General features: G+C 38.2%; 2 protein-coding genes and 1 pseudogene across 4 annotated transcripts; 2 read left to right on the top strand and 1 right to left on the bottom strand.

Moving 5' to 3' along the window:
• Positions 1-6,954: 6,954 nt before the first annotated feature.
• Positions 6,955-7,607, top strand: LOC103698861 (uncharacterized). Its single transcript, XM_008780910.4, has 2 exons — positions 6,955-7,215; positions 7,331-7,607. The coding sequence occupies exons 1-2, from the start codon at positions 7,096-7,098 to the stop codon at positions 7,454-7,456; spliced, it is 246 nt and encodes an 81-aa protein (XP_008779132.1). The 5' UTR covers positions 6,955-7,095; the 3' UTR covers positions 7,457-7,607.
• A 1,052-nt stretch (positions 7,608-8,659) lies between these two features.
• Positions 8,660-12,278, bottom strand: RPL9 (ribosomal protein L9). 3 transcript variants are annotated; one of them, XM_008780900.5, is made up of 7 exons: positions 12,031-12,278; positions 11,807-11,934; positions 11,077-11,122; positions 9,570-9,667; positions 9,427-9,474; positions 9,156-9,337; positions 8,660-8,933 (listed from the first exon to the last, which is right to left on the bottom strand). In XM_008780900.5, the coding sequence occupies exons 1-6, from the start codon at positions 12,184-12,186 to the stop codon at positions 9,217-9,219; spliced, it is 597 nt and encodes a 198-aa protein (XP_008779122.3). In that variant the 5' UTR covers positions 12,187-12,278; the 3' UTR covers positions 8,660-8,933; positions 9,156-9,216. The 3 variants fall into 3 exon arrangements, with proteins under 3 accessions (XP_008779122.3, XP_026657581.3, XP_088562107.1); XM_026801780.4 differs by having other exon boundaries at positions 8,660-8,981; positions 12,031-12,243; XM_088705981.1 differs by lacking the exon at positions 11,077-11,122 and having other exon boundaries at positions 12,031-12,246.
• Positions 12,279-14,646: 2,368 nt separating this feature from the next.
• Positions 14,647-17,388, top strand: LOC113462041 (uncharacterized; annotated as a pseudogene).
• Positions 17,389-18,037: the final 649 nt, after the last annotated feature.

The following is an 18,037-nucleotide window of genomic DNA, read 5'->3' as shown; positions in this document are numbered from 1 at the left end:
ATAATATTGATTGATACAAAATTAAGCTAATAAAGAAAAATAATATGCACGTTTTTACGGTGATTCCAAAAATATTCTAACATCTTCCATTCTCAAAAAAAAAAAAAATCAAAAAAAAGAAAGAGATAGGAAAAAGATCTACAATGATAACTTGGATTTGTGATTCATTTGTTTGTTTCCTGTTTGTGTGTACGTGCAAATACTTTTTTGTCGCGAATGATGGGTCAGGGAGTAGAGAAAAGTTTCCTCTGATGGTTCATGGAGTGCGCATCTTCTCAGAAAACATTATCACCTTATCTCTTGGAATAACAAAACATCAGACCCTTAGAAATAATATCCAAAGTCAAGTGGGTGTTTCATAGAGTTCATGAATACAGCTAATTTGACCGGCCATATACGCATCTAAAAAGTGGAGCAATGAAATTTATATAGACAACTTGGTGCATAGCCTTTTCAATAGTTGTTCTCATCCATCTAAACTTATGATTAACTTATTAATATATCTTTACACGCTCACATCTATCTAAAGTTATGATTAATTTATTATTTTGTCTTATCTGTATCTTGGCATGCAAAGAAGAACGCTCCAAGGCTAAATGGATTACTAAATATTTGCTTTAACCAAACCCCACATATAAACTACAGAAATTTCATGAATTGCGCAAATATTTATATTGCGCATGGTCAGTCATTTGTAAAGAAAATTTTTGGTAATAATTATGGGCCCCTAGTTATAGCTTTTCTCTTTCTTATAAAAAACTCTGGGAAAGCAGCTGACCTGAGCATTAGAGAGAGAGAGAGAGCTTAATTAAAAAGCTTGACAATGGACTGGAAAAGGTTGTCTGGTTGGGGAATGATCAAAGGTGGATAATATTATACATGTGAAACAGTGAAAGTTACGTTGTAGGCTTTTGCTTCAATAACATTCATGGAACAAGAAGGAGTTCACTCATGTGAAGAATCAGACCTACAAGCTCAGAATATTTAATCAGTTATCCACCTCACGGCATCTAATGAAGTGCTCTCGTCTTGCATTGTTCTTGTTCCAACCATGTTCTATAGTTGCATTGCTTTCTCCTATGCGAGAATCGATACTTGTACACCTTGGCACGTCACGAGGCTGATTCGGTGGTCTCGGAAAGAGTCGGAGACGTTTTGAATAGGACCAAAACCCTACTATTTTTAAGACTTGTTTTCTTAGCAAGAAAGAGAAGAAAGAACAATATGATCAACAGAAAAAAAAATAGGCATCTTATTTAGTTAGAGTTTCCAAAGAACAAGGATAGAAAAGCAGTATTCTCATAAAAATAGAATTTCTATATAATATAGGACATGAAAAAACTACTTTTCTAACTAAATATAAGCTATTCTGAAATGTGCTACAATTTCATGATCAACCAAATATGTCAAAACTATTTTTTCAGACATCATATTTTTAAAATTCATTTTTTTAAAAAAATTATTCTAGTGAGGAAAAATTGTTTCCACAAACCAAATGAGATCTTAAAGATTGGGATTTTTGAGTCCATTAGGTAACAACTAACAAGTAATGTAGAAGGTACCACCACAATGTTTGCCAAGAAAGCGGAAAAGAGAAAAAAGTTTACGTAAGTCCCTTGTGCATTCTTATCCATATTTCTCAACGCCGCAGAAAGAAACATGGGCAATCATGTTGTTTTAGGATCAGGTTTTTGGTTTTCGATATTAACAGATGCTAAGTTTTTACCAGAACTCTTTATACTCAAATTGATTTAGCAAGAAAATGAAAGAAAAGCAAATTAAATCAATAAAAGAACAAGAAAATTGCTGCAACATCATGGATGAAGCAGTACCATTCAAGTTATCCTCTCATTCACTCGAAGTAATTGTTTAGATTTATTGGAGAAACAATGGTATTTAAATTTCCTTTTTTTTAAGTTAATAAGAAAACGGTCAACAATAAGTGTTGGAGTTAGCATTCTTTTACATGCAGCCTGGATTATGCATATAAAGAAACAAGAATGACTGAAATGAATCGATAGCCAGAATGGTTGAAGTGAGTCAAGATGATAATCAGATTAATTAAATAAATAATCAGTATGAAGGAATTTGAAGTCACGGTTTTAAACAAATCTGACCTCCGACATCATTTAAAACAAATATGATCCTCGATGTATATAGGCCCAGGATCTTACGAAGAGAGAACCTAAACAAATATCAAAATAACGAAGAGAAAAAGAAGAAGAAGAGAATTAGAGTAGCTTTGGTAGATTTGTTTATATTCCAACACTATTTAACGTGTATTAGAAGAATGAACATTTGTAGTTCGATTACTCTTGACCCACTTGGCCATGTTTCTTTGGATCAAAAATATCATCATTTTACTATTTGAAATTAGAGCGCCTTGCCAGCGTTGTTCTTCCAAGTCACATCTCAAAATTCAATGTATTGCGCTTAGCCTTACAAATTTTATATCAATCATTTAACTATTTTACATGAAATCTTTGTTAGGTTAGCCATGCTTGTAAAGTATCAGCTGAATAAAGCCCCAGGTCTTCTAACACAAATCATATTTGTAATATCATATATGAACATTCGAATAAACATTGTAAAATCCAATCCAAACTTCTTGGTGATTTGCTGAAAGGTTTTCTGCAATCATTCTAGCTGGACATCACCATCATGGTTATGCATTGAAGCACATTTTTTTTTTCCTGCTGGCTAAACTGCTTCAGAATCGATCCTTTGCTTTTGAGCCACCAGACGATTACATCTTTTTTTGATGCCATGCTTGTTTAGTAGCATGCCAGTTCTCTCCGCACACAGCACATTTTCCATATGATTCTTTGATACTTTTCAACTTTTCTTTGCCAGGGTGGTTTGTCCAGAAAGCATATATTTCACATTGCAGCAGATACGGAAGATGCCATATGTCTGATTGCAGGTTTTTATATCAAACTTAACCCAGAGTTACACTTGCAAATTACTTGAAATTTTCAAATTACGCTTTCTTGAAAGAAAAGAAAAGAAAAAAATCCTCGACCATCGACATTGCCGACGAAGTCTGCATTACCATGGCGCCGAAGGGAAAAGAGAATCGAGTGCATCAGTGATCATGATAACTAGCACCATTTTTGCAATACTCCGCAATTTTTAGCTATTGTGTTTATAGCTCATACTCAAACTCCTTTATTGTACTTAATTACTACTCTTGACAAACCATAGCAGCTTCCTTACATCTTGCATGCTACTAATATTCCAAACCATTTAGGCTCTCAAGTTAATGGGTGCACATTGGCTAAGCTCTAGAGCGAAAACTTTCCCTACTGCCGCTCACAGCAAACCCTAAGATCTCAGGTTAAGAAAAAATTACTTGAAAATAACTGTTAGCTCAGCTGAGTTGTATCCTTCTCTAAGTTAAGAAAGGTCTCAGGCTCAAATCTTAATGATGAATAACCACCATATTTGACAATAACACCATTCACAGCCAACGGGAGGGGAAAAAATAATCTAACTCCAATGTTTTCATTTTTCAGAGTATAGTATCTGTCTTTCATAGTATAATATATGTCCAAGAGCTCAACCTAGTGCAATTACTAGGTAAATTAGATGAAGAGCGTTGGATAAGATTCAATACCCCCTTTTATCACTCCAAACCTAGCCCCACTTTGGAATAGTGCAGTAACAGCAAAGTGTGTCTGAATTTATTCCATCTCGATGGAGCGGTCTTAGCCGATATGAAACTACAAATATGTCCGCACAAGTTTTTACATAATTATGAGATCTAGTTTGCTCTAATATTATTTTAAAATTTTACTGAAGCATCAGAATGTATTATTTGATTTTTTTTGTTTTATATAAATAGACAGGCATGACTGCTTTCGGTCAGCATCTTTGTGTGATGGGAACAAACGCCAGCATATACGTCTACTTTTTGACATTAAAACTTGGACGAAACAAGCCGGGGGCTGGATTTTTGGATACCTAACAGCTCTTACAGGCTGGTTTCTCGATTAAAAAACAACGTCCTCTTTGTACTTAGAATAACAAAGCAAGCAAGGCAACGTCGGCAAGGGTCGGTCGCCAAAAGGCTTTTCTTTTTTTTCAGCATCACCGTCTTAGTTCCCTCCCCATCGCCGGAAGCCTATCCTTCTGGTTGTTTTCTACTGAAGGAATCCGAATCCAAAGAACAGGCCTTTCGCCACGCTTCTAGTTCTTTGACCACACCCTCCTGCCGGCAGATGCCGACCCGTCCATTTGTCCGACAGCAGCCATCTCACCAAACCTGAAAATCTTACTCCGCGGATCTAAAACTCAACACTGTGTCTATCCCTTTGTTAAAAAGCATAGCCATTCTGCATCATATCACCACCCACTAAGGTCAGGATTCGCAAATCTAAGAGCAAATCTTTGAACTCAGGTGGGTAAAGCAAAAGTTGACACCAAAAAAAAAGTCTTCCCGCGGCCCACACAAGAATGACGGAAAAGAATGGATTAGGAATGTATGCATGAGATAAAGTTGGAGATATGGTCCAAACTTCTAGATAAAGTAGTTCCGGCGGGGGGTTTTCATCTTATTTGAACTTCAGACCATGGAGCTCCAGCCCCGCATTAGATTCTTTTGCTGGCTGAACGATGAATTGGTGGTGAAAATATTAATGAAAGAGATGATGGTGATGCCAAGTGTTGATGGTGCAGGAAGCCCATGGCAAGAAGGCCAGGTGTCCTTCTATTGATCAGGAAGAAATTGTACCTTGCATTAGGTGCACCACGTCAGCAATGCACCGTATGAACAATTCGAGATGAGGTGAGGAGATAACAATTCAAGATGAGCCGCATAATGAATGATGAATGAAGCCTCAAAAAAAAAAAAAAAAATTGATTGGCATGATGCATTGCTGATGTGGTGTACCAAGGTGTAATTCTTGCTTGATCAGCAAGAACAAGACCGAGAATTCGATGGTCAGAGGGAATATAATTTTGCTAAGTGGCAGTAGTACCATACGTTGGCACGTAGACTTGACCCCTGGACCCATATGCAACCCAAGAAGGATGTGGTCTACCTTCTCATTTGCAAGCAGCAAGCAAAGCACGCAAATGGGCAGTGGGCTGGCTCAAACAGCTGCCGGATGAATTGTGCTGCCAAAAATTAGCATGCTACTTGAGGTATCACCATTAACATGGATCGTCTGATCTTTCACAGTGAAATCAGGATTCTTTGCAATTAGAGATTGAACAGGAGTGGTAAGGTCACAAATGTCCATGTATTGTAGGAGGTCATGACTAACCAGGTCCCCTATGCATTGTGCTGTCCAATGTGCTGTACTCCGTTGGAAATTTTTTTTTTTCTTTCTACAGATGGCTCATACCCTTCTAGTATAGATATATCCAAAAAAGTCAAAAATAGTACATCACAGAGTACTCTAGGCAGCTCATTTTTTCCAACCCATAAGGTCCCTCAAAGTGATCGGCCACGTACGAAGCCACACAATCCGCGGCCCCATTAGCCTCTCTATAGATGTGCCCGGTTTGGAACACAATATTACCTCTCACCATGGCCCGGATGTCCCAGAGCTTACATAATAGACAAATATACAGCCATGATCAAGAGACTAGACCTTGAACTAGAGAGGGTCTAAACTCTTCAAAGAGAGCATCTTATGGAACCTAAATAACATAAATTGTGTCCCTGCGAGAAAATAGAATTCAATCTCCTTTTCAGTTACAGTTAAGACCATAGATGTAGCCCTTAAGAATCAGGTCAAGTTAAGCCCAGTCTGACAAGAAAGTAGTCAACCCAATCCCAGTTCAACTTAACCGCACTCCTGACCGCCAAAAAGTTAAATTGACCTAGCTCTAGACTTTTCAACCAGAACGGAAATTGGGTTAAAATGGGTTAGGTCAGGTCAGATTGTGTTAAGAAATTTTGGTTTCAGCTGGGACACATAGGGAGCTTTATTGTAAAAACATGGGCTAAGTTTGAGTTTGATCGGATGAAGAGCCATAAAAAAGAATATGGATTGATAGTCTGTCAGATTAGATTCAGGTTATTTAAACTCTCAGGTCAAAATCCAGTCCGATTTAAAACTGGCTCCAGAATTTCGACGCCAACCCCAAATTGTGCATTTAATCAGGTTTAGGGGCATGTTGGTTAGAGAGGAGTTAGATTCTGGAATAGAAATGAGAATAAGTAACTCCCATTCCAGCTGCTTGGTTAGGAGTCCCATTCTTATTCCAATTCTAAAGGGGAATGAGAATGTCTCAATCCTCAAAATTCAATCCTACCTCTCTCTTAGTATTTAAATTCCATTCTGATTCCGATTCTAACCACGAATCAAACATATTAGAGAATATGTCAATTCCGATTTGCGTCCCAATGCATTCCAATTCTGATTCTAATTTCAGTAGCGAACCAAACGCATCCTCAATTCGAATAACCATTACCCAAGTTGGAAACTTTACTAGATAGGTGGCACTATAGGTAGCCAGAGTCTATAATGAGCTTTGACTTTTTGTGATCACCTCGAGCTCAGTTAATAACCTCCTTGCATAGCCTTTCCTCCTAGGCGAGTTCCATTTGAGATGTTTTGCTTAACCTTTCTTTCTTTAGATTTTCCAAGCGTGTTCCTGAATTGGACATGTGACACACACATGTTCACCGCTTCTTGAACTAAAAGAAAAGCCCAAGAGAGGAGGCCCAAGTGACATGCAAAACTGGGAGACTCAGCATCGACTCGCCCGGACCAAGTACTGGATAAAAAGGCCACAATGAATAGGGCCTCACGTAGCCCAGCTTTAAAGCCTCAAAAGATCCTCCTCGTGCATTCCAAAAACAAACCGGGTCCGGCACCCATTTCGGGTACGCAGTGGGGCGAACTTATAAACATCCTAAGGCAGTAATAGGCCCAGCCCAATCCGACCTGATAAACACAGGAAATCCTACAGAGGGGGAGAGAGAGATTGAGAAGCTAACCATCTACGACGTCATCCGTCTCCACGCGTGTCGAGTGTCTATACTGACATCTAGCGTTCTCTTTCAGGCTGCGTTTACTCCTTTATTTTGTCAAGTCTGGAACCAGAAGGAGCTAGCCACCAGAAAAGAAAACCAACCTGCCCATGAAAGAAGGAAGCGGAGGGGAGTCCTCATGGACATCCAAGATGAAGAAGGGAGGGATTTCATTTGTGACCTCACTTCAGGAAGGTTGGAGATACATGAAGGCTACTCTCATAGGCCAGGTATTTGTGATGTAGGAGGGTCCTCTATTTCTTATTGTCATTGAGCTTATCCCGTATTTCTTAGTATCATAGAGCTTATTTCCCTTGATAATCAGCAAGTTTTATTGTTGAATAGGTGAAGAAACTGACAGCCAAAAATGAGAAGGAAGCTAGTGAAGCAGACCTGCAGGCAGCTAAGATGCAGGTGGAAGCAGCAGATGAAGCCGAGAACCAGAAAAAAGCAGCCGGACATGTAGCATAGAGTGTCTTTCCTTGGACACACCTATATATGTTTAATACGTTGCTTTTCCTAAATGTAGGCACTCTTATGCATGCTATGCTGCGACTTTTGAATCAAATATAGATGATGATATGCACGCAATAGCTTTCTCATATCATCACCTCAGATGTAATTTTTTCTGCTCACAGTCAAAGGGGGGAAATCCTAATATTTCATAAGCAAGTTGACCATTCTGAAGAAAACGAGAAAAATATGATAGCGTAGCCAATACAAGTAGTTGAATACATCATGAATCTTAATATTCTGGATTAAAGAAGAAGAAGAGGTTTTGTGACACCAAAAGTGTCTCCAGATCAGGAATCTTTTTTGATCTGATCGAGTCGTGACTTACTAATCACCTGTGCAGCAGCATTGGTGGCATAGGGTGCATAATATTTGGTTCAGATCAGATTATCAGCCACCTTTATTTGCACCGAGCTGCTGTTTGCAAGCCAAACGGATACGGATTCAAATGAGCATACTGGCTTGCAAACGAGTTTAGTATAATGTCCTTGATCTAAGCAAGAAAGTAGGCCTGCAGATGGGCTTGGAAGGGTTGTGCCAAGGTTCATGAATCTGATCTGATTCATTTGGCAATAGATTGACAACTGAAAAATGCCTGTGTTTCATGCTAGGCATCCGGTGAGCATGATTGGATGGCCCTCAAAAGCTTGGACATAGTATGAGAAATTAGCAACAACCACAGTCCTCAATCAAAACTTAGTGCCGAGTTTTTTAGCAAGATAGTAATGGATTATTCTATTTGATCAGAGTATGACTAATCAGACTGAAAACCTTCTTTTGCTACTCTTAACATAAAATCAACCCACTGTAAACTGGCATCAACTTACCAGCAAAGATAATTTGGGCATATGACAGATCTACTGTAGAAACCCAGGGAAAGCTTGTGCTATAGACAGGGTAGTTTAAGTCCGCACAACCAGAGGATACAACCGCCAAGACTGTTCTAGGTTGGAAACAGTAGATGAAAATTTGCCATAATAGTGTCTTTTCTCGAATGAAGCATTTCCTGTAAGATAAATCGCCTCTAGAGGCAGCAAACGCACAAGTTCGATACAACTCGAAGAGGTTTATTAATAGAAATAAGACACTACCTCATTAATCTTCTATCCATAAGCATGGCTTCCCAAAAGAAAAAAAAAAAAAAACAAGTAGAGAACAGAATAATACAAAGCATAGCATCCAATCAAGTGATTAATAACATGGTGCCTCTTAGAAAGGTGGTTATCCTTCTACGAACAATCAAAACAGCCACTGTTTGCAGAAAGGATGAGGGAAAAAAGAACATGTACACAAGCAATAAAGTATGACATAACATGATACCCTTAAAACTGCAGGAAAGTTGACGGAGAAAGGACAAACATTCCTCTACATCTCGCCGTGCTGGAACTATGCCCTTCATGTGCAAGTAGGTACCAGCATATGCTTTTGATAGAACCTATTGAGAGCAGAAAATTCATTACATATACAAAGAGCAATATTTCTCCTGCAACAAACACATCAGTATATGTTTTAAAACAAAATGATCATGTTGAGGCTGTTATCTATGATGCAGTCTGTAACAAAACATCCAAGCATAACGTTTCAGTAGGTTTATGAAGCTGACTCAGTTATATATTTACAGAAAAGAGTAGTGGGACGTTGGAAGCAGATTACTTACTTCAACCAGTTTGTTTACATGACCTCCTCGAAAGAGAGAAGGATTTCGAAAGACAGTTCACTTAATTTGCAAAGACATTCAATCTCACTTGGGCGGTAACTTCTGGGTGTAACTTAAGCTCAGCAACATATTCACCAGTTTCACGGATCTCTGGAAGGGTGACAATCCGTCTGTCGACATCCCTATATAAAACAATAAACTTGGACTCAAATAATTGCCAAATAAATCAATTATAACATAATATAGCTTTGTTTTCATTTTAATATCATACCTATTTAGCTGCGCTTTGATTATGTCAACAAGATCTTGTGCAGTAACACTAACAGAAATGAAAAGGCAATGACTTTAGATGAGATTATTGTAAGTATAGCATGTACAATTTCAGCCAGTTCTGTTGGACATAGTAAAACTCACGTTCCGAAAATTTGTTTTCCTTTACCACCTTTGCGCTTCACCTTAAAAGCTCCAACTGTTTGGAAAATTAAAGCAAGTTGTTGTGCCTCTTCTTTTACCTGATTCAACACAACTTACAAAGTTAGAATTTCATTGACATACATAAGTACATGTACATGTAATATTTTAATGAATAACAAATAGTGTTGTTTGAAGTAATGCGATGCCTACAGGGCCAGGATCAAGCAAAAAATAATTAAGGTAATAATTAAGTTTTCTTTATGAGCTGACTGAAATCTCAATCTATGCCTAAAATAAAATTGCTTCGCATATCAGTGCAACTTATTACCAAATAGTCAGAGAACAGAATAAAAAGAGAAGGGGAGAGGGCATTTCTGGTAGTGAAATATATGGTGAATTGAGAGTTGTGCAGATCAATACATTTTGGAGTATTATGCAGGGACTAAGTCATGTTCAGTTGCTCTAGCACGATATGTGTCGCATGAAAGAACCAAAAGTTTACCCAAAGAAAACACTGCAAAGTGGATGTATTCCTTAAGAAACACATTGGAGTCCGATCAATTTCAAAAACATGGACTTTATGGATGCTAAATGATTGATAGCTAAATGTGAATTGGAAATTGGGAAGGCTTGATTTCCCAACCACATAAAATATTTAGAGCCAATGGATATGTGAAATGTTCGTGCAGATACATATATGTACTTGTTATGCTCTGTTTATGTTTCTTGACAACTTTAATATGAATGACAGTAAAAATATTGAAACATTGATGCCAGGAAAAGAGAGTTTAAGGAATATCAATCACAGTATGAATCAGCAATATTTCAAGATTATTGAAACAAATATTGCAAGGGTATACTAACAAGAACTGGTCCTATGTAAGGTCTGAGAAAGTAATAGCCACACAGACAGCAACTATAAAGAATATACAAAGATTTCCCACTTAATTAGTTATCAGTTTTTAATTATCTATAACAATCTTTTGACAAATGGGACTATCTACACATATATTATCTGATGTATACCCGATTTTCTTCATCGTTTTTGGACCCCTTAATGTCTTAATGTCGAACAGTCTCTCCAGATGTCTGCTTCCTTCAGACCGTACAACTGGTCGACTAAAAATTGATCCAATTTCTACCAATTATTATGATATTACGATCAGATTGGGTACCAAAAAAAGAAATGGATTCAGGATGAAATCTGCTCTTTATGAAACGAACCCAACCTTCTATTTTAGATAGATAGATGGCAATTCTGATTGGTCAATAAAAATCAATTTCAATGGAATTCCTTTTTTGTTTTTCTTTAGATTAGTTAAAAGTCTGATATTGCAAAAGAGAGGCTCCAAATTGGTTCAAAATCATGAAAGTATAGCGATAATCGTTATAATATCTTCTTTGGCGAAAGACGTCTCTTTTGGTCAAAATACACTCATATAGATGGAACAAGGCTTATTAATCATTGTTACAGTTAAATGATAAGTTCAGGCATAAATTTCATTACCCGTTTTTTCTCAGCCTCAATTCTCTCCTCCTCAATCCGCATTTCCCTGAAGCGGGGAAAAGAAAATTGTTATCTAAATATTCAGTTTGTAATGGAGGACACTATCAAATATTTATGTAGAGAATGGCTTCAGGTAAAGAATGGCAAGTTTGCTTTATAAGGTACTCATAAATTCGAAGCACCATACATACTCAAAGAACATAGAAAAAATCAAATGAAATAAATATTTCATATATCAATGCATCTAATACGACATCAATGTTCTTTCATCCCTTTTCATAATGCCATCAAAGAAGAGTACATATGCAGCCATCATGGTGAAAAGACCTGAATTTAGTAGACCCATCAAACCCTATTTCTTTTCCCCCCTAGTATCTTCACTCCATTCACCTCAACTATCTTCTAAGCAAAATGTTACCCTACACCATCCAAACACAAATTGTCATCCAAGGACAGCCTCCGAAACATCAGCATTAACTCTAAACTTAAACCATGCCCTAAAATTTCTATTTTCTACCGCTGTCAACTCTATATCACATCACCTGCGCAATAATATAATTTGAGCATTTCCGTGATAAATTCCGCAACCGAGCAAAGTCACAAAACTAAATTTTTTCCCTGGAAATAAGGAAATGATGCTATATAAGAGAAGCCGAGTGCTGAAATCAAATTATAGAGACCAAACACAATTGTTGGATAACAGAGAGCACAAGAGCATAAAGAGGCGAACTTGAGAAAGAGAGGAGTGACGAGCTGGGCCTTCCCCGTGGGGAAGAGGTAGTTGCGAAAGAACCCGGCCTTCACGTCCAGGAGCTGCCCCTTCTTCCCCAGCTCCAGGACGTCCTCCTTGAGAATAATCTGGGCACAATTGGCGTCCAATTAATCGACCAAGGGCCTGCCGTCATCGAACACTAGATCGACAAACGCGAGGAGGAGAGGACGGAGTTGACTCACCTTTCGAAGCTTCTTGGCTTTCTTCTGGGCCACGATGGGCGTCGCCCTCCCCGTGTCCGTGGGGTTGGGGCTCTCGCGACGAAGGCTTCCGCCCAATGACCGCGGCCACGAGCAGCAGGAAGAGCTCCATGATAGTAGGGCTGATGTCGACGCCATCGCTGCCGGCTCCCGTGCGGCCTCCTCTTCTGTTTTTTTATCCGGCTCCCCTCGCCCTCGTTCCTTATCTCGTTCCGGTTTAGGACTTGGACTTCTTGGGCCGAGTTTGGGCTTCTAAATGGTTACATACTCCAATGGAGGCAAGGAACCATGTGTTTGATATGGTCTCCCCTGGGGCTCCGCTTGCTCTCTCAAAAGGCCTGATTGAACAAAGTATGTCAATGTGGTCGCTTTGGCGACTTACACTGCTTAACATATATGGCTGGTCACACTTAGGTAGCTCGGGGTATTTGGAGCTCTACATTTATTCTTGTAGCGTCACGGACAGTATTCTTCACCTAGGAGCCTCCACCCTCGAACTTTCATAAAGTCAATTTCGACATATGAGTGCTAGATAGTGGCAGGAAGGATGGTACAAGCTTCATCATCAGAGCGCTGGACTCCAGGATGGTGTTGCTGGTGGGTGCCGGATTTTTGATATCTCTGTTCCGGGGGCAGAGCTGAGGGTAGCTTGGGCTGATCTGTGTCAAGCCCGACGTATTTTGCGAGCCAACGCAATCCAGCTCGAGGATGACTTGGTGATGGTGCTTGGCCGGATCCAGGAGTTACCTGTGGCGTGGTTTGGTGCCACTCCTTACTCCAGGATATGTGGGCCATGGTTGGTGGAGATGTTACTTTTCAAGCTAAGCATGTATATAGACAGGCCAATGGAGCTGCGGATTGAGTGGCCCATATGTGGCTGACCATTCTGAAGAGGCTCGATGGGTTAGTGAAGGAGAGTTGTTTAGAGTATTCCGTGATTTATTTTTTTAGATATATCCATACTAGAAGTATATGAGTTATCCGTTGTAGTAATATATATATATATATATATATATATATATATATATATATATATATATATATATATATATATATATATATATATTGCATGAAGGCTAATTGAGCTTGGAAGGCAAATTGGTCTTGGAAGCTCAATTTACTTCCAGTTGCAAGGAATATAGACTCAGGCTAAGCTTGAGAGCTGATTTGTTTTCATGGTTGATGAGGCAACCCCAAACAATAGCTATAACCAGGTTAGGCTTGAGTTCAAGTCAAGTTAGAACTTCCCTTTGACATGACCAGGCCAGGTCAGGGCAATTTGAAAGTATGGTGAAATTGGTGTTGATTTTGTGACATGTTAGGTTCCCAGAAGGCTGTATTTTTGAGAGGAGCTGCCATGGCTAAATTAACCGAGTCATTTGACACATGATGAGAACCGTTATCATGGTCACATGCAGCTAACTTTCGTACTAGAATCCTATGCTCCTTTTCACGTTATTGCTTTTGGCAAAAGCATTTAACATTAGTTTTAGGACTACTGTGCAATCATAACGTTGATTCAGCTTAATACTCATTTTTATTTTGCTTGAATGCATTTCTACGTGGTCCTTGCTGCATGGTGGGCCATAATTTTTAGTCCCTAGCTACAGATATTGGATGCTTTCATAACAACAATGGTTCATCGGGTTGACAAAACAGTAGCTGGACAAATATGGACACGGATTTTTGAAATTTCAAAACATCAGTCATCTTGTTGATGAATGATCGAGATTGAGATGAATCGAGATATCAATTCATTTTAACCAACATGAAAGAAATTCCGTCACCTCTAGATGGTAAACATGTTGGATGATGGTTGATATGCATATTTGAAATTGGTTATGTGTACATCTTAAATAAATGATGCACCGGAAACTAATATGCACATTTTTGTATACACATGTTTTCAGAAGGTGATGCTTAGATTATTTCTTAAATAATATCGAAAACAAGATGATACACATATTATAAACTTTTAATGTGCACATTGTGAATGTTTCTGAACCTTCTGAGTGATAAACACTCAGAGGTACGATGCTAACTAATTATGCTAATAGTCACCAGCAATGATGCATAAATTTGAATTACAATTTATACAAGCTCAATTTCAGGTGCACATATTTTAGATGAGTGATGCACTCATACATAACAACTGATGCAAATAGTATAAAATATTAAAAAGTTATAAATACATAAGATAAATAATTGGTGCACATATTTTAAATTGGTGATGCATACATCTTAAATAGTTGATGCGTATGAATCTGATGCACATGTTTTAAAAAGATGATGATATATTATAAATTATTGATACACACATTTGAAATGAGCAATTCGCACATGCTCAATCATCATGCATATGCTTTAGTAGGGGATAATATTATTTGCACAATTTTGAACATGACAAATATAGTTTATTGCAAAACTTAGTATGCATGGATTGCCTAGTTCAAATGGAGATTATTACAAATACAAGCTTGGTTTATTAGTGTTATGACAACAACCTATTTCCTTGCATCCATTAGATTTATTTTTTTTTAATTTTTGATTTCTTAGATTTTTTTTTTTCATATTTGGTGCTATCAAAATGCTGCTATACTTAGATATCTTATATGTTCTCCGAAAAATTGAATATCTATTAAAAGATTTTTAGTTGAAAATATGTACTCTTCATTGGTTATGGTTGTGGAGTCATTGGCAGTGATGGGCTTTGGTGGAGATCATCGACGGTGATGGATATGGTGGAGATCATCAAACATCCTTTATCTGGAGATAATTTATTTGAGCTTTGTGGACTAGAAGTATGCAAACTTTGATGGCATTTTTTAAGTTCAAGACATGTTCATGATATGTGCTAAATAAAAGAAATAAAAAGTGGCTAGCTATCTAAGTATCATGTATGACAAATTAGGGATGATGTAAGTATTGTTGATCAGACAACTCGTAGAGATGGAGTTGCTCACCTTCATCAAAATGCAAAACCCTATACAATTGAATCGTCCTTACATGTTTGTTTTTGGTTGTAAGTTTTAAAGATTACCTCCTTGATACCATAATTGATCACATTATTTAAATAAATAGCATGACACAAATTAGAAGAAAAAATTGCAAAGCAACTATTAAGTAACATCAATGATCAAGGTCCTAAGAGAACACAATGGTATTATTAAAGCTAGCAATGTGGTGGAGGTTCTGATGAAGTACCAAGCCTAATAGATATGATAAAGAGAAAAATATGCAATGCCTCATGGTGCTCTAGCAATTTTGATGCTTGACATTTCCACGCTTCATTTATGGTCAATCGTAAAAAGAGCGAGAAGACCCTCTTCGTCCCGGTCGTCGGCGAGGCTGTGAATGACACCCTCCTGGTGGTGGTGAAGTCCGAGGGAAAGTGCAGCGCCGGCAAGTACCTGATCTACACCGGCGGCGCGACCGCTGCAAGCCCATGAACCACCACCTCTGGAGGTTCCTCAGTGCCCTGGGAGAAGCCCAGTAACTGAACCGCGCCCTCGTCATGGATCTCAGCATCTGTCTCAATTCGACGTACACCTCCATGGATCAAGACGAGGAGGGCAAGGACTTCCTGTTCTGCGTCGATTTCGAGCACTTGAGGGACTCGGCGTCTGTCGTCGACGAGCGACAGTTCTGGAAAGTCACTCCCAAGATGCTGGCCGAGGTGAAGGATGCCCACATCACCGGAACTACCGGTACCAGATGTGCATGGGAGGTTTCGTGCAGGCGTATATTTAGTCCCACATCGATTATTTGTCATATAAATTTTAAATATTTATACCAGATCAAGAAATTTCAACAATACTTTCAAATTAAATATTTTAGATAAAATTCTGAATCGTTGTAAATCGCATCAGACACCGAGGTGCTCCTTTTATTTATTTTTTATTTTTTATTTTTATTAAAAACGACTACTTATTTCTTTTTTTTATTTTTTATTTATTTTTTATTTTTTATTTTTATTAAAAACGACTACCTATTTCATATAATTCTAACTTAAGTATAACCAGCCATGTCACAGAAAGTAAAAGATACACCGAGACTACTTCTACACTAGTTGACAATATGGACGACGGGAGGCGCCTTTATATTGCTAGCAATGACACGGCTACCTCCTCCTTTGATCCAATGAAGGATAAGTATACAGTTCATTTCCTCGACGATTTTGAGGACTAGTGGTATACGGAGACCCAGAGCCTCAACAATGGGATTCCAGTAGTGTTTGATGGCTACATGAGGGTGGAGGTTGACACTGAAGTGCTCCTGAGGGGCAAGATGCAGATCGAGACCGTCAATGATCTCACGAATTGTTGCAAAGATGGGATTAACACCTGTCACATGGATTCCTGAACAATTAATTGATGGATTCATTTGGTTTGCAGAAATTTGAAGTTTTTTCCCCATGATAACCGCATTAGGTTTCTGCATTGTACCTTATATTTGTTGAGGATTCCTATTGCCTTGTAAAAAATTTTAGTTTTTGGTAGATAGGGGCTGCTTTGGTAGCAGGCTGATTAATTTGTTGCCTAGCAAGCTTCCTGTTTTCTTCTGAATTTTGAATTGATTGTATTTGTTGAGATCTTGAATACAATGTCCTTTTTGTTATCCTCAATGTAGGGCCTGCTTATGTGTTTCTGTGATGCTGATTGCTAGTGGTGGCAATTTGTTGTTGTTCATGGATCTCTTAGAATGTCTCTTTGATATCTACTGCTTTATGGAATCCTAACATCCTTTTCTTCTTTTGAAAGCTCTCAGTATTGTTGTACTTTTATTGCAACAGTTGTAATTCAGTAATTGTCTTTTGTTTTTGATGATAGCCAACCTGAGTTTGAGGTGAATATGCTAATGAACAAGCATCTAATGTTGCCATTCCTTGAACATTTTTGGTTAATTCCTTTGGGCCAGGGTTGTATTTTTTGCGGCGAATTATGCGGGACCGGGATATGTAGCCCTGGTTTTAGGTTATGTGCTTGTTTATGAACTCATCATGTAATTAACTGAAGCAATATCCAATCTTGTTAGAGTCCACAAAACTTGAATTGACAGCTAGTACAATACAGGTGCAACTATCATTCTTTTAGATAATCAGTTATTCCATATGCTACTGTTTATATATCAGGACTTGTTCATATGCTGTTAATGTTTTCATTTTGTGTGTATTATTGTTGTGCCTCCACAACATGGGTTTCATTTTAGCTATCAACGGGGGATCTTTTGGTAAAAGAGTCAAAAAGCAGGTGAAGAGACTTCCAAGAATATTTTTTTGCAAGCCAATGCCTTTGCACAAGACTTTCCTCCCAGGTTGTTTGGAAAGGAAGGAAAAAGAGAAAAAAGGGGTAATAAAAGCAAGCACCAAAATTGTGAAATCAAATGGATTCAATCAACCTGATAATTTGTTGTTTGTTGTCTCGCATGGTACCATCTATTGTTCTTTTTCTTTTGTTCTTATTAGCTTAATAATAACATGGTAATGGGGTTCCTTTCCACCCAATTTTTTCCCTTCAGAAAAAAAAAAAAATGGTGAAAGGAACCTCCATCAAGTAAGTCTCTGACTATTCTAGATGATTGAATGATGTTAGGATCTTTTTACACAAAATGAAATCTCATGCTCTCTTAAATTTTATGAACAAAATACATATGCCCCCATTGTAATTTCAACCTGCCGGATGGTACCTGCATATTAAGCAATTAGACTCTCTCTCTCTGTGTGTGTGTGTGTTCAAAAACAATTAGTTGTAATGTGTCACAACTAGAGTTTGAACCCTGAACCTTTCCCAGGGGCAAACTCTTAGCAGTGAGTGCGAGAAAGCTGAGCTAACAGCTATTAGCTTAAACATTCAGACTGCTGTTTTGCTTGGGCTAGAATACCTTTTCTTCAAAGATCTTTTTCTTCGATAAAGGAAGTGCTTGAATACTGTTTATCAACTGAAACATGTTATTATCTGATGACTTCAATGCTGCTGCAGCATAATTTTTG

Source organism: Phoenix dactylifera, chromosome 10, assembly GCF_051530095.1.
Source record: "Phoenix dactylifera cultivar Ajwa chromosome 10, Ajwa_hap1_PhDact_Kaust_v1.1, whole genome shotgun sequence".
In the NCBI taxonomy this organism is placed as follows: Eukaryota; Viridiplantae; Streptophyta; class Magnoliopsida; order Arecales; family Arecaceae; genus Phoenix; species Phoenix dactylifera.
This window is presented reverse-complemented; position numbering and strand designations above follow the sequence as displayed.